Genomic DNA, 23578 nt, shown 5'->3' on the forward strand with positions numbered 1-23578 from the left:
AAAAGTTAGATTAACTTAAAAAAATACTTCAATTGGTAACAGCTAAAAAAATGTACGTTTATTCCAACTTAAAATTTCACTTTAGTTTCACTATAGGTGAATAAACTTAATATTTTGGGTGTTACCAATTGAAGTAGCTTTTTAAGTTGAATCAACTTTTAACTTCTTACAGTGTATCTTGGAATAGACATCAAAAATTACAAGTCTTTATGCTTTTTACTGTTATCAACCTCACAAAAGAAGATATTTATTGGAATATCTATATACCATTTACAGCAAAAGTGAAAATAAAAAATTAGATTGAACACTTCACTAAATACTTTCTTTTCATCAAATGTTCAGGAGTAGCCTTAACATTAAGTCCTGTCAATCATTTTTGAGAGTTTATATAAGCGATTCAGTCTTCCTAGTGACAAATCTTCCAGCATCATTTGTCCTCCCCAATCTTCTCCTTCATTTGCTCTTTCCCAGGTTTTTAATTCGGGTTTAAACTACCTTGGAGGACAGAAAGCCAAGTTTGCTTACCATTATTTATCAAGACTGAATGCACAGGCGAGCTATAGTGAACTTGCCGCACTTGCAAGAGTGATGCAATCTGTGAATACCCAGCTAAGTCATTTTTTGTGATGTACCGTTTCCTACAAAAAATCATCCTGCATAATGTAAAGGACATTTGGTAAAAATATAACCTTGATATCTTTAATATTAACTGAGTAAGGTCTTGTTAAATATTGAAATTAAAGTGAAATCAATGATTGAAATCAAACCTTGATACTCCTAATGCAAGGGCGTAATTTGATTTTGACATTAATGTGGACGTAAATAATGTCATTATCTTAATCATAGGTGACATATTTATTAAGGTTACACATTTCTAAAACAACATATGAAGAGTTTCATTGCAAAACGAGACCGTTTTTTTTTTCAGAAATCTCATTTTTTGGTTATGCATTCCAATGAATATAAATTCAACTGCAGTTGTTTTGTTTTGAACCTTGATTTAAACCTTCATAAATTAAAAAATACAGCTAAGTAGCACCATAAAACAAAATAATAACATGATAACATAATAATAAACATGTTTTGACAAAAATGTTAAAAACTGATTTATCTCGTTTTGCAACAAAACTCTTCAAACATAGAATAGGCCTATTTTAATTTTTGATGTTTTAAGTTTTTGTGAAGCCGGTGAAAATTTTGACAGGGCAAGTAAAATACTGAACCATCAGATTTCCTCCCAATCTGCTCCAGCAGAAAAACATATATTACATTATATTAGCGATGACAGTTACGGATATGGGACTTTCAGAGAATGAGAACTATTAACCGTTTGTGTATACCACAAATAGCACTATTTTTACAGTTGGTGATTGTAAACATTTTTTTATCTCATTTAAAGGGATAGTTTGGCCAAAAATGATATTAAACCCATGATTTACTCACCCCCAAGCTGTCCGAGTTGCATATGTCCATCGTTTTTCAGACAAACACATTTTCGGATATTTTAGAAAATGTTTTAGATCGTTCAGTTGATTAAATGTAATGTTACGGGGTCCACCCATAGTCCACGACCTTCAAGTCCAAAAAAAGTGTGTCCATCCTTCACAAATTAAATCCAAACGGCTCCAGGATGATAAACAAAGATCTTCTGAGGTGTTGTTGTAGAAATACGCTACGCTAATACTCTCTCCTGAATACAGAGGAGTCTAAGATGGCGGCGCTACCGGAAGGTATTTGTTTTCATTAATAAAGTTTTAAATATGGATATTTCTACAACAACACCGCTCAGATTACCCTCAGTCAGAAGACCTTTCTTTATCATCCTGCAGCCGTTTGGATTTAATTTGTGAAGGATGGACGCACTTTTTTTGGACTTGAAGGTCGTGGACTATGGGTGGACCCCGTAACATTACATTTAATCAACTGAAAGATCTAAAATATTTTCAAAAATATCCGAAAATGTGTTTGTCTGAAAAACGATGAACATATGCAACTCGGACAGCTTGAGGGTGAGTAAATCATGGGTTTAATATCATTTTTGGCCGAACTATCCCTTTAAATGATTCCTGAATAAATTCATGTTAAATAAAACAAGCAATAAGCAAAAAAACAAACAAACAAACAAGAAACAGACACCCATTGGTTGTTTATATATTGATAAAGTTTTTAAAGATGAAGATCAAATAAAGATTGATTGTTTGGTTAAAATTAGTGCTATGGACAATTCAGTGTTCCACAAATATTGATACCCAAATCGACGCCCTTGTCATAATCTTATAATTAGATTACGAGACTTTAGTCTGGATTTCACAGACAGGAAATATGTATATCATTTAATCAGAAATGTTACCTAAATTAAGAAGATGGTCAGTAAAAAACAAAATATAGCCATTGTTTTCAGGAGGTGAGAAGTTCTCCATAATCACTTAGGACTGGCATCACTGTTTATACTCATGGTCAGACACTGGCTCTTCCCGTCCGCCCTTGTCTATTGACCTTACTCCAAAAACAAAGATGAACATAAATAAATAATTAAATTGACTTGAAAATGAGGACTCAGCTGAATATATCAAGCACACACAGATAAACCCGGGCATAAAACGAGAAAATATCACACCCTCCAGGATGCTGCTGTCATTGTAACCTTGACCTCATGAGTTTGACTGCGCCTGAAGCGTTGCATTTTGGTCTGGTGGATGCCATTGAGTCAGCATGTATAAACAGTGAATCATTCCCGTATTGCTCAGTGAAATGCTAATGTATTATAATGCCTAATAAAAGCTGGAGGGAAATAATAGCATGCAATGAAACAACATCATAATTAAAGTACGTATGGGGATAAATTTACTGTATATTAGAAAAATACAAATATTGACCCCATTGAGTAACCGATAGTAGTTGAATTAGCTCGCACACATAGACTGATAGTGACTCATGTTTTGTCAATCAGGGTTTTTAACAAAAACACAGTTAGTCAAATGCATTACAATCCGGCACTGTACATAAGGCACGACTGACAAAACAAGGTGGTGTTGTATTCAAGTAGGGATGTTAATTAATCAATGACATGAATTAATTGATTAAATTACCTTTCATCCAAAAGCACTTCAAACAGCTTTTCTATAAGTAGCCAACAGCAAGTGTTTCCACACAGCCAAAAGCTGTGTTTCCAAGTATAAAAATGAAATACTGCTGTGTTAGTACACATGGGTGACCCCTATGATTGGCTTGTAATAATAAAGTATGCTTGACGTATTAAGGTGTTAAAGTGCTTTTCTATAAATAACAAAATATAAATAAAGATTATGTTCACTGCAGCACTGTGATAGTGTGTTACAGTACAACATGACAACAAGCATGCATCCTTTCCTTTGTCAGTAATAAACTATGCATTTTACTATACCAAGATAATATTGGAAAAGACCATCATGCGCGCTTTACACAAATGATTAATTTTCTGGTAGTGATTAAAGTAATCAAAACAAAAAACAAAAGAGTGGAGAAAACAATGGGACTGGCAATTTGTGAGGCTAGTCTCTTTGTGCGTGTCTACTTTTGTGCATTTGAGAGAGGTTAATAGGGGGCCAAAGAAATTAATTACCTGTGTTTGCCTTTGTGTGCTATAATAAAATTATTTCTCATCATGTTGATCGGACTAAGCTGTGATTACAGCCATGCTGCACACAGCCACAGACATCAAACACAAACGCGCGCACACACACAAATAAACAATAAGACTTTCATCAGTATTCCTTCATTCCTGTCTGAGACAGGGAGGAAATCAGTGTGCTGCTGAGTGCAACAAACAGGCCAAGAGCTGCAGTCTGCATTCAATCACTGCAGGAGATCGAGAAAGCATCTTATAATGAATGAAAGAGTTTAATAACACAGTATGAAGTGCTAATCATATAGTTCATAATCAACAAACATGTACATATTGAAGTTACTGCTGAAACTTGTGGTGTTTGTTGAGCGCAGTGTTTATTTCAGGAAAACGCCATTCACTTATGCCATTAACACAAGCGGGATATTTCCTAAGAGACTGTTCGAGTCGGTTTTCATTAGATCAGTATAGACTCTTATTTAGCTGGATGACGCCTGGAGAGTTCACCTGCTCGTGTTTTCCTCTTTGATCTGTTGTTTTACTTAACATAATATTAATAGTTGATGTAAAATGATTAAATTAAATTAATTGTATTATATTTATATTGTAGATTTTAGGATCTCCTGAAGTGGTTGATGTCCTCGTGGGCAACGTACACACTCAGAAATTAAAGTACAAAAGTTGTTACTGGGACAGTACCCTTTCAAAAAGGTACACCTTTGTACCCAAAGAGTGCCTCTAAGTACTTCAAAGATACATATTGGCAGTTACAAGATACATTTTTGTACCTAAATGGTACATACAGTATTAGGACCTTTTTTAAAGGGTACTGCCCCAGTGACAGCTGCGTACCTTTATTTTTGACAGTGTAAGGTAGATCCCGGGACAAAAATTTTAATCAACCAATCAGATTTCAGAAATAAGTTTACAGTTTGTTTCAAGTTTAAGCTTACAATCAGGATTATCTGCTTCTAGACCATTGTTTTTCACTTACAATATCCCTCTGATATTAGAGATTATGGTTAGGGTTGGGGTAGGATTAGTTTTAGGTTTTCACTTGTCCTTATATTTTTATATCAAAACCATGAAATCACACAAATGTATGTATGGGATTTATGTTATTAACAATATACAATACATTAAAAAATAAATTTTAAGTATCTTCTACCACTCTTTGCATCTCCAAAACACATTCTTGGCATTTTATCAACCTGAGGTCGTAGCCATGTTTTTAAACAGTATTGAATGAGTCTGTGCTCATTTGGAGTTTTCCAAATAATTTGGTCCAAGTCATACATTACTGTTTACACTGTCAGATAAAATATAAAATCAGATAAATGCTGTCACTGGGACGCTATCCTTTATCCCTAAAAGGTTCTAATATGGTTGTGTACAAATGAAGAGTTTGGTTCCAAAACGTAATAAGTCCATTTTGACTAATTTGGGAACTAATTTTTCTATACCAAAAAAGTGACAAGATAAAAACCACTATTTTCTGTTACAAACTTTCCCATAGCATCTTTAGAATATAATAACATTAAACATTCAAATCAATAATTTGATTTTCAAAGATTTATTATAAATCATAAATGCTATAAATCTATTGAATCAATATATAAATGTGCATTCATCTTTGCCATGTTATATTCATTTAGTTGACTAGTGTATACTGATAAAAAAAACATTAATGTCATTAATCAAATTACTTACTTTGTCATATTAAGAACACTGTCATTGTACAAAGTAGATGAGTAGGACAAAGATTCCGTGAGCATCGCCATTGTTGTTTACAATGTGTGGAATGGTGCGCTGTAATTTCTTGAGCGGATTTATTGCATTCTGCATAGAAGGAGGACTGGCGTTTGATCGACGGACATCAGATTTTGCGTAAATGTAAGAGTTTACTTTTTAATACTGACCACATACAATACTGATTCTGGTGGTAACTAAACAAAAAAATAATAATAATAAAATCGCATTTTGGAACAAAACTCTTTATATACTGTTAGGAATTTCCAACGGATGAACCCAAGCGCAGACAGGGATGAACAATACAGGACTTTATTGAACAAAAAGGGAAAACAAAACCCACGAGGGGGCAAAACAAGCCAGGATGAACACTAAACTTACACTAAACTATACAAGGAAACTAACAATAAACTAAACAAATAACAGACTAGATACAAAATACTCACAGGCAAGATAACAAAATGTGGACACAGTATTACAAAAGGAACGTGCACAGAACAGCAAACACAAGTGCTGAGTCCCAATTCGCATACTATCCGTCCTAAATAGTATTCGAAACTAGAATTAGTACTACCCAAATCGTACTATGATGAAATGAGTATCCCAAAGATACTTCTGCTTCACTCCTCAACTTGGTAGAACACATTGTGAAATGTATTGTGGAAAAAAACGATGAGAAAAAAAAATATTGGACATAAGTTATAAGAATGAATGAAATATTGTTAACAGTCATGGTGTGCGTAACTAGGCAACCACGTTTTCGTTCACGTTGCATGACGTCATCGTAGTATGTCCCAGAAGGTGCATACTCTTTTGCTACACACTCAAAAGTATGTACGTTTTCTTCACAAAAACAGTACATTTTAGGTCGTAGTATAAGTAGGCAAATTGGGAGTCAGCAAAGGACTTTAAATAAGAGAACTAATGAGGGGAACAGGTGAATATCATAACAGGTAAGGGATCGGGTAAAAAGTGACGGGACAAGGAAAACATGTGGCCTGATAATAAATAATCCATAGCCACGTGTTCTCACACAAAACATGGTACTGTCAGAACCCTGTCACAATGAACTAGATGTAATACAAGACAAGATCCTGACAGGATCCTGACATATACTATATGTATACATTTGGTACTAATATGTAACTCTGAGGTAATATAACCTTTTGGGGTGGAAAGATGTGCTTTTCGAAAGGGTACTGTCCCAGTAACATCTTTGAAACATTTAGCTTCACACATTAAGATTAAACGGTTTTAATTTTTTTTTAAACATTCTAGACAGTCGTGTTTATGTTAGGACCAATAAAATAACTTTTTCGTTATGTTCCATTAACTGTGTCTGCGAGCCTCCAGATTTGAGGTACGTCACTGATTACAAAACATGGAGTTAGTCAGACTGGTTAATGCACTGCAGAGCACAAACAGAATGATTGATGCAGGATGACGGCAGTGTTTGATTTATTACTGATAGTTAGACTGTATGTTTTGGCCAGTTGCTGTAGCAATGCATTGATGCTCCCTACACATACTAATGACTGCTGAAATATGTTTTGAGTAAACCAGGTTTCCTAAGAAACATGTCTCTCTCTCTTTGTGTGTGTGTGCCTGGTAATTATCACGTTGTGGGGACCAATTGTCCCCACAAAGATAGGAATATCAGTACATTTTGACCTTGTAGGGACATTTGTGAGGTCCCCATGAGGAATCAAACAGGATGACGTTTCTTTAAAATGCGAAGTAGCAGAAAGTTTTCTGTGATGGTTGGGGTTAGGGGAAGATATACAGTTTGTACAGTATAAAAACCATTACGTCTATCGAATGTCCCCACAAAACATGGAAACCAGAATGTGTGCGTGTGTGTCCGTGCGTGTGCATAACCAGCTGCTAAAGTAATACATGGAGACAGAGAGAGCAGAGAACGAAATGTTTGGGATCGGCCCAACAAACTAAAGTGTAGTTTGTTTTAGTGTCTGAGATAAAAAAAGAGTAAAGCATGAATAATTTTATCATTAAGCAGCTCATTTTACCGTTGGGTGGTGAGAAATACAGTAAAAGTCCCCCCCGCCATCATTCAAAATGTCAGGGCGATGTTATTGTGTTTCCGCTGTATTAAATTTATACTGTTACAGCCTTATCAGCTGAATTAAAATGAGACCGCTTGTTGTACCATCACTGTGTTCCTCAGCATCTCCTATTCCTGCACATACGTAAACAAACACTGAGGAAATCTTTTAGTTAATCAACAGCTGACAGATGTGTTGACAGCGACAGACAGAGCAATGCATATAAAAACCTGTTTCTCTTTCAGTTGGTTTATTGCCGGTTACTATGCGGATTGTCTTATTAAATGTCCTGGGATTAGTTAGCACTCATATGGCCGGTTTCCCAGACAAGGCCTATCCTGCATGTTTTAGCTACCTCGATTAAAAAGCATCTTGCACTGGTGTATCTTAAAATATATCAGTGACATTGTTTTGTCTCAAGATGCACACCAAGGGCCGGATTCACGAAAACATTCTTACGACAAAAAATAAGAAAGTTCTTAAGATAAATTATAAGAAGTGCGTAAGAATGTTCCTAAGTGCAATTCTTGAACATTTCTTAAGAAGTTCTAATTTTTTTTCTTAAGAATATCTTAAATTTGTGTCTTAAGAATAAAATGACAAGCTTTTAAATGAATTAAGATACCCTGCTAATGAGGTAACAATACACGTATCCATTCATCTTTTGACTACGTACCTTGTGATCATTAACGCGATACAAACTAGTGATGCATTAAGACTACTACACACTCTAAAAACAAAAGGTCCTATATAGCACCAAAAGTGGTTCTTTGCTCGTAATCATAGAAGAACCGTTTTTAGTGCCATATAGCACCGGTGAAGCACAAGTGAAGCACCTGTGTAGAACCAAATAGGGCCCATATAGCACCACATATGGTTCTACATAGCACTATATGGTTCTACACAGGTGCTTCACCGGTGCTATATGGCACTAAAATCGGTTCTTCTATGATTACGAGTAAAGAACCACTTTTGGTGCTATAAAGCACCAATTTTTTTAGAGTGCAGTATGTTATTCGCTGTTGTAACAGAGGCCAGCTAGTATCAAGGCGGTGCGGTGCGCAAATATAATTCCATAATGTCCCAATCGGTCCGTCATGCGGGTCGAGCGCTCTGGCTGTGCGTGCTTCACTCTCCGTGCCCATGGCTTTGTCTCACGCGTCAAGAGATGGACGCGGAGGGTGAAGCGTGACCGCGGTTTCGGAGCCCTCGACTCACATGGCGAAGCGATTACCGGTTCCCCTCCCGCTTAGAGCGACTTTTAGCTGTTAAGTAATTTCACAATGAATGTAGGCTATTACAGAGGAAGTTATAAATGTTTGCTATTACTAATACTTACTTGTGTTTCATGATTATTTACTGAGTAAGCCAATAAACTTCATTTTATGAGTGCGGAATTCCTCTTTAAACTAATCTATGTGAAGTAAACTGATTCAATTGCCATTTCAGACTACAAAATACAACATGTCACATTTAAAACAATCACTTTAACTTATAAAACATCTTACATTTTGAGATTTAAGACTACTGTAAGGTTATCCTAACTTTAAGATGTTATTTAAGACAGTTTATTTTTCGAGAATTGGAATTCTTCTTAAGTTTTTTCTTAAGAACTTTCTTAAGAAGCTTTTTTGAGAATACAAAATATTCCTAACTTTTTTCTTAAGCTTGAATTTAAAGATAAAAATGGCAGTTAAGAAGATTTTTCTTCTTAAGAATGTTTTGTGAATCCAGCCCCAGTATAGTTTTTTGTAAGGTATGCTTGTAAAAACTACTTAAATGTCCTTAAAGGGGACAGAGAATGAAAACCCATTTTTACCTTGTCTTTGTTGAATAATGGTTGTCTACCTGCATTCACGAACATACAAAAAGTGCTAGACATGCTAAACATCTCAGTCTCATAGAAATTCCTCTTTTAGAAATGTCAGCCAGAAAACAACTCAATCTGAAAAACTGATGCTTATGACATCACAGGCATCTCACTGCCACTCCACTTTAAAATAATTGGCTACATTTTTTGAGTGGCAGCAAAGTCAGCCAATCAGTAATGAAATTGCAAGTTAAGCCAGTAGGGGGAGCCAAATAGGTGTAAAACCACTTGTTTAAAATCCCCACCCTAATAGAGCTATCTGAGAGAGGTTTTTAGGAAGCTTCTAAGGCATTACAGACCCAAACAAAAAAAATTGTCTACAAATTGTCTACAAAAGTTATGTCACATCACAGAACAAGGATAAATACCCTGTTCAATCATTCTATGTCACCTTTAAATAATAAGGCGGCAAGGCCTATAGATTCATCTAAACCCTGTCCTGGAAACCACCTCTTAAATGATTGACTTATCTTTTGCATTTTGTTCTCAAATCTAGATCTCTAAAACCAGCGTGTAAGAATACATTCACAACACCACACGTAATGTGACTGTAATCCACAACAGTTTATCTGTAATTGCAGGGATAAAGACAGCATATAGCAGCATATAGAAAGCAATCACGCAAAATCAGTGTATTGTTGCATTGCAGACTACTCTGTTGGAAATTACATACGTGCACATCGAATCCACGTGATCTATTCAATTCAAAGCAGTTAACCTGCATGCTTTAGACGGGCATTCATCCAACACATGACACATGGCTGCTGGTAATAACAGCCTTTCATTCTTGTTTATGGTCATCACAGGAAAAACGCACAGACACACACACATGCACAATTGTTTTTCTATCATGGTGGAGATTTTCTATTGACTGTTTTATATACTGATATTTTGTATCCCCTAACCGTAGCACTCATGGAAACCATTTAGATATAATTTGGTATGTTTATTATGCTGTTATCCTCAGGGGAACCGTTGACTGGTGCCTACAATACACAGCAGGCGAAACCTGTCCTATACTTGCCCAGGGGAGATTTTATTACTCAGTTTTATACCTCAAATGTTGTTTAAGATGTTTCTTTTAAAATTATTTAGGTGAAATACACACATTACATAAATTGTTCTCTTTTTTAAAGGAATAGTTCACCCCAAAAAATTTATTCTGTAATAATTTACTAACTGGAATTGTTGTTCCAATTCCAAACCTGTATATATTTCTTTGTTCTGATCAAAGGGTGTCTGACCAAACTGATTAGAAGCCTATAGACTTCCATAGTATATTTCCGACTATGGGAGTCAATGGGGTTTCTTGTTGGTTTGGTTACAAACCTTTCTCGAAATATCTTCCTTTGTGTTCAAGACCAAAAAAATACAGGTTTGTAACAACACGAGAGTGAGCAAATGATGACAGAATTTTCATTTCTGGGTGAACTTTTCCTTTAAAATGATAGTTTACCCAAAAATGAAAATTCTGTCATCATTTACTCAATCTCATGTTGTTACACAAACCCGCATAAATTTCTTTGTTCTGATGAACACAAAGGAAGATATTTTGAGAAATGTTTGTAACCAAACAGTTTATGGACCCCATTTACTTCCATATATGGAAAAAGAATACTATGGAAGTGAATGGGGTCCACAAACGGTTTGGTTACAAACATTTCTCAAAATATCTTCCTTTGTGTTAATAAGAAAAACAAAAAAAATACAGGTTTTTAACAACATGCGAGTGAGTAAATGATGACAGAATTTTCATTTTTGGGTGAACTTTTCCTTTAAAGGGGACAGAAAATGAAAAACCATTTTTACCTTGTCTTTGTTGAATAATGGTAGTCTACCCGCATTCACGAACATACAAACAGTGCTAGACATGCTAAACATCTCAGTCTCATAGAAATTCCTCTTTTAGAAATGTCAGCCAGAAAACGGCCCAATCTGAAAAAACTGATGTTTATGACATCACAGGCATCTAACTGCCCCCCCCCCCCCCCATTTCAAATTAATTGGCTACATTTTTTGAGTGGCAGCAAAGTCAGCCAATCAGTAATGAGATTGCAAGTTAAGCCAGTAGGGGGAGCCAAATAGGTGCAAAACCACTTGTTTAAAATCCCCCACCCTAATAGAGCTATTTGAGAGAGGTTTTAGGAGTCTTCTAAGGCATTACAGACCCAAACAATTTTTTTTGTCTACATGTCACATAACAGAACAAGGAAAAATACCCCGTTCAATCATTCTATTTCACCTTTAAGTGTATAAACCTATAAAAATGATGCAGATAGTCGTGGGAGAAATATTTAATTTCATAATATAATGAATGATCTCTTGGCAAATCTGATAACACTTTGAGACACTGTTAAAAACTCTAAGGTAGACACATTTGAGATGACTGGCACCTTTATCTTAAATGAAAAAAAAACCTTCACGGCAGCAGGACACTTATCCATTTACCCTCCTTTTAATCTCATTGGTGTCCAGGTGAGATAACTGTGATATTAATGAGATCCAATTTGTGCTATGGGTTTCACATTTTTCTTCTCTCATTCTTTTTTACTAAATTTGTTCTCAACAATCTGGTCTATCAAAAGAAATGCACAACTTTCACCTTCACCTCTGGCAATGTTATCCCCATGACAACAGATTCAGAGCAACTCACTGTGACAACTAGAACTGGCCACCCCACTTACAGTGTGAGAGGCTTTTCAAAGTCGTCACTCCCCAAACAACAACACACAGTTTCAAGCACACCCACAAAATAAAAGAGACCAAAAGCCTACACTTCTCTAATGTGGGAAGTTTTCTTAGTTTCTCGCACTGAATGTTTCTGAGAAACTGAAACAAATGAATGATATTCTGGAATGTGTTTGGTTATCTTCTTCATCAGCATATCATCATTCTTCAAATAAAGCCCATCATTAAGAGAAGTTCATCGAAAGGATTTTCTTTCAAAGGGAGTGAGTCACCTCAGAGATAAATATGAATGCTTTCTTTCTTTCTTTCTCTCGTTCTCTTTCTCTCACTGCCCATAATCTCTCCTCTGGAGACATTTGGAAACACTTACAACCCATTAACAATCATTTCCTCTGATTAGAATGGCCTTTGAGTGCCTGGACGAATTGCTCTCAAACATCTTAGAAAAATCCTCAAGCCATTCACACCATGCATACATTATGTCATTTGCACCCAGCAAGACTTGTTCTCTCATTCCCTTTGTCTTTCCCCAACTCACTAAAAACAGTGTGAGGTTGAGATATTTTGAGCATTGGCAGCCTAAGGCTCTGTCTCTGTCTCTCTCTCTCTCTCTCTCTCTCTCTCTCTCTCTCGCTCTCTCTTTCACATGCATTCTTGTTGAATATTTCACCTTACCTTTCGTTCCTATTCATTGCATACAGTAAGTGAGTACCATTAATAAACATTTAATTATGCCTACTATTTGAAAACAATGTGTATTTTATTACTTAGTCATATGCTACACATCCTGGGCTACAAAAGTTCCTGAAAGGGTCTTTGTCGGGCTGTATGGTTCCATAAAAACCTTTTAACATGCACAGAAAATATTCTTTCTAGTTGATAAAGGTTTCACAGACTATAAAAAGGTGAGAAATGGAGCTTTTAAGAACCTTTCACTAAAATGTGCTTCAGAGAAGCAAAAATGGTTCATCTATGGCATCACTGCAGAGTAGTAAAAACTCTTTGTAGCAACTTTATTTTTAAGAGTGCATGTCAAGATATTTTTTCTTTCAGGTAAATCGCAAAAATAATTAGGGGCGGGACAGGGATTAGACTAGTCCTAGACTAATGGCGCTTTTCCATTGCATAGTACCCCACGGTTTAGTTTAGTTTGGGTTGGGTCAGCTCACCTCACTTTGGCTTGGTTAGCTTTTCCATCGAGTTTAGTATCACTTCGAAGTGGGAGGGATTATAGGCGTGTCGTTATATTTACGCTGCCTACTGCTGTGACATCATACAAGTGAGAGCGTTGTTGTACATTCCCATACATTCATTTATTTCTCAGTCTGCCACAAAATTAAAATTGGACACCACAAATAGATGTTTGCACATCGCGTTTATAACTACCTCTGTCTCACATGACAGTTTCTGTTCAAACACCCGACCCGTGGCGTCAGTCAACGGCGCTCCGCTGAGCCTCATTCAAGTTGCATTTAAGCATATATAATGCGGACGTGCTCATCGCGAATGTGCCGCCACAAACTGAAAGTCTGGAAAAAACTGTTATGGTGTCCCGGATTCTCAACCTGCGGATGTTTTTCATCGCTAAAAGGGTGTTTGGAAACTTATAGCAGAACACAGATAACAACATGTTTGCTTGAGACAGCGCAAGCTAGCAGTAAGCTAAAGCTAATATTTACATTATAGCGATGACGCTTCTCTCAGACCAATCAGTGACCTACAGTGTTTTTGTGTCACGTTTGGTATCAGCTCAGGTCGCTTGGAACCCCAACCGAGGTGGTACGAAAAAAAGTATTGGGTACTACGTACTGCACCCAATGGAAAAGCTCCCAAAAGTAAGCTGACCCGACCCAAACTAAACCAAACCGTGGGGTACTATGCAATGGAAAAGCGCCATTAAATAAATGTAAGAACTGTCCAAACATGAAAACAAACTAAGGCCTAGTCCTGGTTTAAGATAATCCCAGTCCGGGAAATCCCTGTTCTGGTGTGTGCCTGTCAATATAAGATGACCTCTTTGATGAATTAGGCTCTCTTAAAGCGTTTAATGAGTTGATCAGGCACATTCATTAATCAGTGCCACAGAGTTGACCCCCAGATGTGTTAAAGAGAACAGGTGCATCGGCCCGTTATACGTGAATTCTTGGGTTTTCCTGTGTTTATATTTTTCCGCACAGTAAGCCAAAAAGAAGGAGTGAATCATTAACCTTTCCTGTGTGATTAGTGTTCCTTGGCCATGTTAACGTCAGGACCTCAACACAAAGAGATTCAGACAGGCAAATGCTGAGGACGACCGTGGCCAGGCCTGGGGCTGAATATTAAACAATGTCTGCTACACTCCATTAGAGCTGCGAGACAGAGCCTTACCCTGCTGAAAAAGAGCTGAGCTAAGTATAACAGTAGAAACTGATTATCACAAATCATTAATAAACCTTTGAGAGAGACACAGAGAGAACAAATGAAAATGTAACATGTAAAACAACTTAAGCACATACCGGATGACTTTTGCTCTGCCTAAGAACTAACTGGGGATATTTACATAAAGTCCATTTATTTACTACTGCTGGCATTAAATGTCCTGTTGGACTACTTTATTATATACTTTTTCAAGTTAAAAAATATTTCCCACAAGTGAGAAACAGGGAAATAAACGTCTACTCTCAGAACCCGGTCTCGCATTCTTTCCCCAGAAACTAACAACTCATTAACGTAATAGACCACAGCTTTATGCATTCCCGCTAATTGGCCGAAACCAATACATTTTAGATAGGGTGGACAAAGTTCAAAAACTAAATGAATAAATCACCAGAAGATATTGTCAAATGAAAATAAAAAGGAAAATCATTTTTATGCGTTTACAAAAAGAAATACAAAATATTTAAAGACTACATATTTCAAACCTTCAAAAATAACTCTTTAAATAGCTGACATCTGACTCACGCTGCGGTCATAAACGGTGGCACAACCATAGAAAAAAATAATAAAATAAAAATATGAAAATAAGACCCAAATCTTAAGCTTATTGTTTCTTTTAAAAACTCAATTACTATCGTGCACTCTAGCAAGAGAAATAATATAAACAATATATCGTGAATATGTATTAAGGGTAAAAATAAACCTTGAAAATGCACAGCTTCTTCAAAGCTAATTTATAATCAAAATCCTAAAATTACAAAAACAAAATAAAACAATTTTAAAAAGAAAAAAGAAAATAAACTTATTATATTAGTGTGGCCTTAGCCATTACATTATAGATTAAAAACATTAAGTTGATTTGGCTTAAGTTATTACAACTTTATTTTTATTATTTATAGCAACTTCTAAATTGTCAAACACGTTTTAATGACTTGATTTAACATTTAAGTGCAAAAAGGATTTTTTTTACAGTGTTGCACTAGTGCAATCTAAACATTTAATGAAGGAGAAGGTTTTGCAGTTCTTTAGACAGACCAGATGCTTTGTAAAAATGAGAGAAGCAAACAAAACCTTTCTGTTGTGAATTAAAGTGAAAGTGTCTGGAGATGAAGTGTGCACCTCCACACAACAGCCCTGAGCACTAGAGGCCAGAAGTCTAGCAACACCTGCTCCTTCTTCTTTATTTACAGTATTATTTATTTTATTTTTTGGCCGAATATCAAAATAAAAGTTCTAGCTCAATAATACATAACTTGGCCACTATTAAGCACATTAAGCTGCCTTACATAAGTTGAATGGCAGCCATTAAAAAAAAGTTAGATTTTAGCACTAGGAACAACAAGCAGAAATTATAATTATGTTGGAATGCAGACAAGCAATAAAAAGTCCTTGCTAACTAAAAAGACATTGGTTTTTAAAACAATATGACATTTTCTGACCATAAGGTTATTAAAGGTCATCTGGCTTGATGTAAAAACATCATCTGATGATTTCTCACATCGGCTTCCTGCTAGTCCAGCAGACAGAGGTTAAGTACAACAACATTCATGTATTTATATGTATTCATGTTTTAATGTCATGACCAGTGGCGGCCAGTGACTTTCCTTCCAAGAGGGGTGAATTCAAAATATGTGGTTTAAATTAGTGGCCAGCACACTAATTTAATACTAAACTTGACTACACATGCGATTAAGCGAGTATATGCACAAGTGCTCCACAGTAGTACAGTACTATATATCAAAAGTAAATATATTGGTCATTTCTTCAGCATTATTTACAGCCATAGCCAAAAGTTTTTTTAATGGTACAAAAACATCCTCCGAGAGCAACTTTCCCAACCATCCAAGAACAGTTTGGTGATGAACAGTTCCTTTTCCAGCATGATGGTACACTTTGTCATAAGGCAAAAGTGATAACTAAGGGCGTTTTCACATTAGCACTTTTGGTGCGCACCCGGGTTCGATTGACATCAGAGTTCGGTACATTTGGATGATGTGAACGCTGTCTTCCGAACTCTGGTGCGCACCCGCAAAACGTACTTGAGTCCGCTTAAAAAGGGTGGTCTGGGGTCCGGTTCATGTGAACTCCAGATCGGTTCGCTGCTGATGTGAGCGCAATCGTACCAAATCGCGGAAGTGAACCGCTGTTAATTACGTAATATATGGAATGTCCCACCAGAACAGACGTGTGTGTTTGTGTGCGTGCACTTTCCTTAACAATAAAATGCATAGAATGCTTGCTTGACTTTTGTTCTTATTTTTTAAACCTTGAGTTTTGTTTTCAAAGAAATAATACAGAAACGCACTTGCGTCTGTCTGCCCCAAACATACTAAAGTCGTTTCGATGACAACGGGCTGTCCGCCGACGTCAATTTTTGCGGAGGCATTCAGAAATCATCTATCTGCTTGCAGTTCGTCAATCACGCTGTCAGGATTCGGGACGAAAGGCGAGGAACACGAAGGAGGATGCAGATGCAGGTTACGGACAAAATTACATTTATTCAAATAAATAACATCAAACAAAACACGAGCAAACCAACAGGCAGGTAAAACTGGAACAAAACAGAGCACAACAGGTAACAGGCGACGATGAACCGGTGAGTGAATGACAGAAAACAAGGGTATAAATACACAGACAATCAAACAAGGAACAGGTGTAATGAGTTAATGTAATCAGTCAATGAAAGTCCAGGTGACAAGGATCAGAGACAAACACAAAACATGACACGGATCGAACCGTGACACACGCTTGTCGTCTTCTCGTTTACAGCGGTTGCCAAGCAACATGAGAACGCGCCGGCTGCAGCTTGATGATGCAAGCGTACCGCGGTTCGGATGCAAAAATAATATGTGAACACAGTCCATGGGGGGCATGGGGGGGCGGAGCAATCGAACCCGGGTTCGGACCAGGCAATCGCACCAAATGTGAAACCGCCCTAAGTGGCTCAGGGAACAAAACATCCAAATTTGGAGTCCATGGATAGGAAATTCCCCAGACCTTAATCTCATTGAGAACTTGTGGTTGATCCTCAAGAGGTGGGTGGACAAACAAAAACCCACAAATCTGACAAACATCAAGCATTGATTATGTTAGAATGGATTCCCATCGGTTAGGATGTGGCCCAGATGTTGATTGACAGCATGACAGGGCAAATCGCAAAGGTCTTGAAAAAGAAAGGTCAATACTACAAATATTAAATCTTTGTATAAACGTAAATGCTTGTAATTATTATACATTAGTAACGATAAACAAATAATGACAAAAAGGGGCAGACTTTGTGAAAATTAATATTTGTGTCTTTTTTAAACTTTTGGCCACAGTTGTTCTTTATATACTTGAGTCTGATCATGTTTTACAATAAATAATTAAATTGTCGACCTACATACATAGGGAGCATGGTGCACGGTTTATTAAAATCTAGTCACCAACAACTTGTCTGCTAGAAAACTAAGCAATTTGCTTAAAGATAAAAAAAATAATCATAATATTTCAATATGTTGCAAAAACAAACAAACACACACGCACATATATCAAAATCATTAAGAAATATCTCTTACTGCATTTCAACTGCACCCAATACAAATTGACAAACCACTTCACTCACGTCACTAACGCAATCGCTGTAATGTTCAACCTTGTTAAAACTCATTGCTTCTCCACACACATTGTGTATTTGTCTCATTCCCTTGCAGGCAAAACCATTAACATATGCCTCTTCAGTGGCATGCATTTTAAATTGCGATACGAGATGGCAGGTTGGAATGCAAACCGGGTCCCTGCCGCCCCTCAACATCAAACATCCACACAGCATTCTGGGCGGAGTGAAGGGGAATAACCTAGATACTGAGTGAGCTTTAACATAAGATCTGTTAGAGCTTTTCCACATGGAGCAAAGATGCATGCCCATAAGACAAGAGAAATTGTGCTGGGTGAACCGCAGGGCATACAAACAGGTGTTGACTGCTGCTGATCCCAAATAAGTACTGTGGGACTCATTCCAGTTCACTGAGTTAAACAGGAGACCGTTATGTGCAATGATGGAGAACCTTTTTGGTAAGGCAGGCTGTGTTTTTGTCTAGGGGCTAAACCACAGGATGCTATAGACAGAAGACTTGCCTGTTTTTGCCGATTGAATGATTTTTACAAACCATTTCTGTACACTGTTACCTGTGTGCTAGTAAGGTGAAGAAAGAACCAGAATTAACCCCTTTTACACTAAAAACTTTGACATCTTTGGACCGCAGAAGTGCCCTCTAGTGCTCAGCTAGGAAACAACAGGCATTTCATACAGTACAGTACTTCAGTGCTGGTAGGTGAATGTTTGCCTACTGGAGAAAATAATTAAAACAAGCGACACGGCAAACAAACAAAAAGAATGAAAACAAAAGAAGAATGGAAAAAAAAGTGAGATCTCAGTACCACATATGTTACTTCCTCCATAACAAACAGCTTTACCTACTACTATGAAAAGTGTGCCTTTGTTCTGTTAAATGAGAACGGTTCCCACGCAGCTCGCTGTTGGCCTCAAAAGCTCTTTATCTTTTCACACAATGCACCAGAGTCAAACTTGGCAGTTATAACAAAAGCCTATCAAAACTTTGTATATTTACCACATTATTAATATGAGCATACAAGAAGACATTTAGCATCGCCTAAACGATTTATTGCATATCTGGCATTTTCAGAACACTTGCAACATATGCACAAGATTAATAATGGTGATGCGATATAAGACAATGGAGGCTGTCAGTCAAAGCAGCTGAGATAACCAAGTCATTTTTCAGTCATTGAGCGTGTGAGTGTGTGCTCGTATGTGTGTGTCCTCACGCTTTGAGTTAGAGCAAACATGGCACTCTGATTTAAGCTGGAGCAAATGCACCTTTCACAACAGCTGCTCTGAAATTACCCATCAAAATCATCACCAGCGAGCCCAGCCTCATTCCAATCAGCCTGCAATGTCTGGTCGTCCTGTGGGGCTCTGGTCCAGCGGAAAACAAACATTCACGCACACACATCAACAAATACACACATACAACTCCCTCATACTACTTACAGGGTGCGATAATACAAGTCAATTTGCATATTTAGAGTGTGTCTGTTCGACTACAACACTTAATAGAATACATAATTTTCTTGTAAATGCCTGTATTGGAGATCAAATTTAGACACGCACACAAACATATATGCAACAGCAGAGCCACAATTAAGTGCGTGAAAGAAGAAGAGAGAACGCTGCTTGCCAAGAAGACATAGTGAAAAAGCCAGGACAATACGAAAACATTTTTCAGCATTTTTTCTCACCCAGCGGTCTTCTGTTACAGTTTGTTCTTGTTTCTTACAGACTGTACAAGGACTAAACTTGATCTATAATGTAAAAGTTTTTTTAAGAAGCTATTAAGTCATAATCCAATATTGGCAAGTATATATATATATATATATATATATATATATATATATATATATATATATATATAGCCATTTTTTTCCTGTTAAGCACAATCTAAATGTGATATGACCAGTGAAGCAAGTCTATGATGCCCTCCAAAGCATGGTCTTCCCATGGGCATCTTTAAACAAAGGAAACTATATGGCAAATAGGAGATTAATTTATACATTGTCCCCATCATCCTTATCATCAAAAAAACATTAAACTGCATTTGTCAGATTTGCAATAAGAATGGTCTCTTTCCTTTAAGTGTTGCGTTTCATTATGTGCTCCTGTAGTGGTTGAGCATTGCGTTAGCCGCGCAAAAGGTCATGGGTTTGAACCCATGGAACACACATACAGATGTAAGAAATGTATACCTTGTAATGCACTATAAGTCACTGCTATGGATAAAAAAAGTCAGCCAAATTCATTACTGTTAATGTAAATGTATTCCCTAAGCAGTAGTGCTTGAGGACCAAGTCTACCATACACCTCAAAGTCTTTTTTATTGCTTTTCACTGTTAAGTTCAGCAGAGGTTAACCTGTCATCAGTCTATTTGCACTTTAAACATGATGCATGACCCTTAGACACAAATATGTCATGCAATGTACATGCAATTTGAGTCTTATTGGTGACCGGACAGTTAACTCTGTAATACTGGAAAAATTCAAGTCGTTTGATAGATCATCAAATCTTATTCACCTATGGAACAACCGTTCAACTTCATCCAAAGGTGTCGTGACCACAAGCACCGTCATTTCGAATAAAGTATGCTAGGATGAGCTGATAGGGTTTTAAAACCGCACTCTTGATCAGATAAACATTTAGAGAAATAAAAACAGAATCAGCTACTCGTAAAGCATACGTAAATATGTGACCATTTGAAGAAACATGAGTAGCCTAAGTCGTGACGTTGTACAAAACAAAATAGCAAAAGTGACAGAAGTGCGATCGAGCACATTACCGGTGATTCGCCTCCGGTGTTTTTGCAGAGCGGACCCCGGAAAACCCCTTTGATGCTCCGGTAGTGTCCATTGCTGAGGTGCGTGGAGCTGATCACAAGATAGTAGCACGCCATCCGGTCCAGCGTCACCCATGAGCGGGATCCAGGGACGAGCGGGCGGGCAACTTACTTTACAAATGGACGGACAGTCAGACGCGATCGCTTCAATGGAGGAGCTGAACTGAATGCGATGTCCACTGAGAAGGCTTTACTATTTAGGGTAATACTATAATTATTACCTGTATTTATATTAATCGTCGCAGTCGGATTGTCCCACACTTTGTTCGCACTGAAGACACAAACAGCTGCTCTCCAGTCTGATATGCGATGATTGTTTAGCATTACATATAATCACTCAACATTTCTTCTTGCACAAATAAACAAATCATTACAACGGAGGTCATGGTCTTATCTAATACCTCACGTGTGCCTGTAGAAGCACACATACGAGGATTCATGTGATACTTTCAGATTTGAATTTGAGTAATGTCTCTGTCCATCTCGTTTAAAGTTATCGTCAAAACAAATGCTCGCGCTTGTGTCGTCTTCTAAGTATGACAACTCTAGCTTGAATCCTGAGCAACTCACTTGAAATCGGATCGAAATCGCTTCTCATGCGCCGCAATCGCCCGCGCTCTGCGCTGAGTCCAAACGAGTGTACAGGTTTCTTCAATCTCTCTCTCTCTCTCTCTCTCTCTCTCTCTCTCTCTCTCTCTCTCTCTCTCTCTCTCTCCTCGGAGGGATTTGACAGAGAGTGCAATGAAGCTTTCAACGGAACGTGGCCAGTTTTGCCAGCAATAAGGAAACACACCTTCACACTCATGCAAATCTTGTAGGATTTACAGTAGGCTATTATGTTGATGAAAATGTTACTTTACATTAACTAATGACGCGTATGTATTTGTTTGATATAGTCTATTTGAGTGCATTTCAATAAACTGTTATTTGAAATTAATACTGAAACAGTAATAGAAAATCTAAAGCTGGGCGCGTGGACACTGGCGCTGTCCGCTGACTTTAGTGCTGAAATCAGACAGCTCCTCATTGTACTTAAGGGCAATAAAACTAACAATGTTTTGGCACGGGGCTGGGGTGTAGATGCAAGTCAGCACGTCTTGAGTTCAATAGACTCGACTGCACCATCAAGTAAGAATAATTGGTCATTAGGTTCCCTTAAAATGGGTTCAATTGGTCTTAATGAGCTTCCTTTAAGAGGCAAGTGCTTTTGAGTTTCACATATATTAACATTATATATTAAAGGATTAGTCCATTTTCTTAAAACAAAATCCAGATAATTTACTCACCACCATGTTATCCAAAATGTTGATGTCTTTATTTGTTCAGTCGAGTTTTTTGAGGAAAACATTCCAGGATTTTTATCATTTTAATGTACTTTAATAGAACCCAACACTTAACACTTAACTCAACACTTAACAGTTTTTTCAACAGAGTTTCAAAGGACTCTAAATCATCCCAAACGAGGCATAAAGTTCTTATCTACCAAAACGATTGTCATTTTTGACAAGAAAAAAAAATGCACTTTTAAACCACAACTTCTATTCTATCTCTGGTCCTGAAAGCGCCAGCGCGACCTCAGGTTAATGCATAGTGACGTAGAAAGGTAGCCTAGAAATCTAGACGCACCCTAGCGGCCGCAAAATATATTTGCTGCCAGGGTTTAGTCTAGGCACTCACAATACACTTAACAGCTCCAAAAACCAAAACTTGTTCAGGCCAATCACATCGTGTGTAGTGTCTGTGGGGCGGGCTTAACATGATGACGACAGAGCTGCAACGGTTCCTACTTGAAAACAGAGAATGGCTGCTGCTGCTGCTGGCGAACAGCTATCTTTTGAAGCGGCTTTGGCCGCGACTCTGGAGGACTTAGACTTATGTTTTTCTTTGAGAGAAGAGCAAATAAACCCTACTGAAGTCCTTTTTAAGCAAGAAAGATGTGTTTGGAGTTTTGCCGACTGGTTACGGTAACTACGTCACCTTCTTCGTTGCTCTGATCCGTCATAGCGCTATCCTATTGCGTGCAGAGGCATTTTGAGGGACAACCTTATATCCCGCCCCTTGCATTGAGCCGTTTGTGTGAAGAGTTGCCAGACCTTACATCTTGATGTAGGTCTGGCTAACCAGGCTAGTAGAAAGGTCTCCTGTTACATATGAAACGCACATTTGCGGACCATTTTTAAACAATAATCTGACACAAAGACATTAATTAGTATCATTCCACATAAAACAACATCGGAATGGTCCTCTTTCTCCACACTTGTAAAAACTGGGGCGTAGTTTTGCATTCGTCCTCTGTGACCTCTTGACGTGATGACGTATTGCGTGAGGTCGCGCTGGCGCTTTCAGGACCAGAGATAGACGAGAAGTTGTGGTTTAAAAGTGCACATTTTTTATTTTTCTTGTAAAAAATGACAACTGTTTCACTAGATAAGACCCTTATGCCTCGTTTGAGATTGTTTAGAGTCCTTTGAAACTCTGTTGAAAAAAACTGTTAGTGTTAAGTGTTGGGTTCTATTAAAGTCCATTAAAATGAAAAAAATCCTGGAATGTTTTCCTCAAAAAACATAATTTCTTCTTGAGTGAACAAAGAAAGACATCAACATTTTGGATGACATGGTGGTGAGTAAATTATCTGGATCTTTTTTAACAATAACTTATTCATTTTCACATTCACTTACCATTGTCTGTGTTCTAAGAGAGTATGGATACAATTGTTGATCTCATGTTAAAAAAGCACTT

General features: G+C 37.3%; 1 protein-coding gene across 1 annotated transcript in view; it reads right to left on the reverse strand.

Annotated features, from left to right (window-relative positions):
• The window catches only part of znf804b (zinc finger protein 804B), a 108143-nt gene extending 86687 nt beyond the window's left edge, over positions 1-21456 (reverse strand). The window contains exon 1 of the mRNA XM_065245500.2: positions 20783-21456. Coding sequence (XP_065101572.2) covers positions 20783-20896 — 114 coding nt within the window. The 5' untranslated portion in view covers positions 20897-21456. The remainder of the gene's footprint in view (positions 1-20782) is intronic.
• Between the last annotated feature and the right edge of the window lie 2122 nt (positions 21457-23578).

The sequence above is a fragment of the Paramisgurnus dabryanus genome, chromosome 13, assembly GCF_030506205.2.
Source record: "Paramisgurnus dabryanus chromosome 13, PD_genome_1.1, whole genome shotgun sequence".
Taxonomy (NCBI): Eukaryota; Metazoa; Chordata; class Actinopteri; order Cypriniformes; family Cobitidae; genus Paramisgurnus; species Paramisgurnus dabryanus.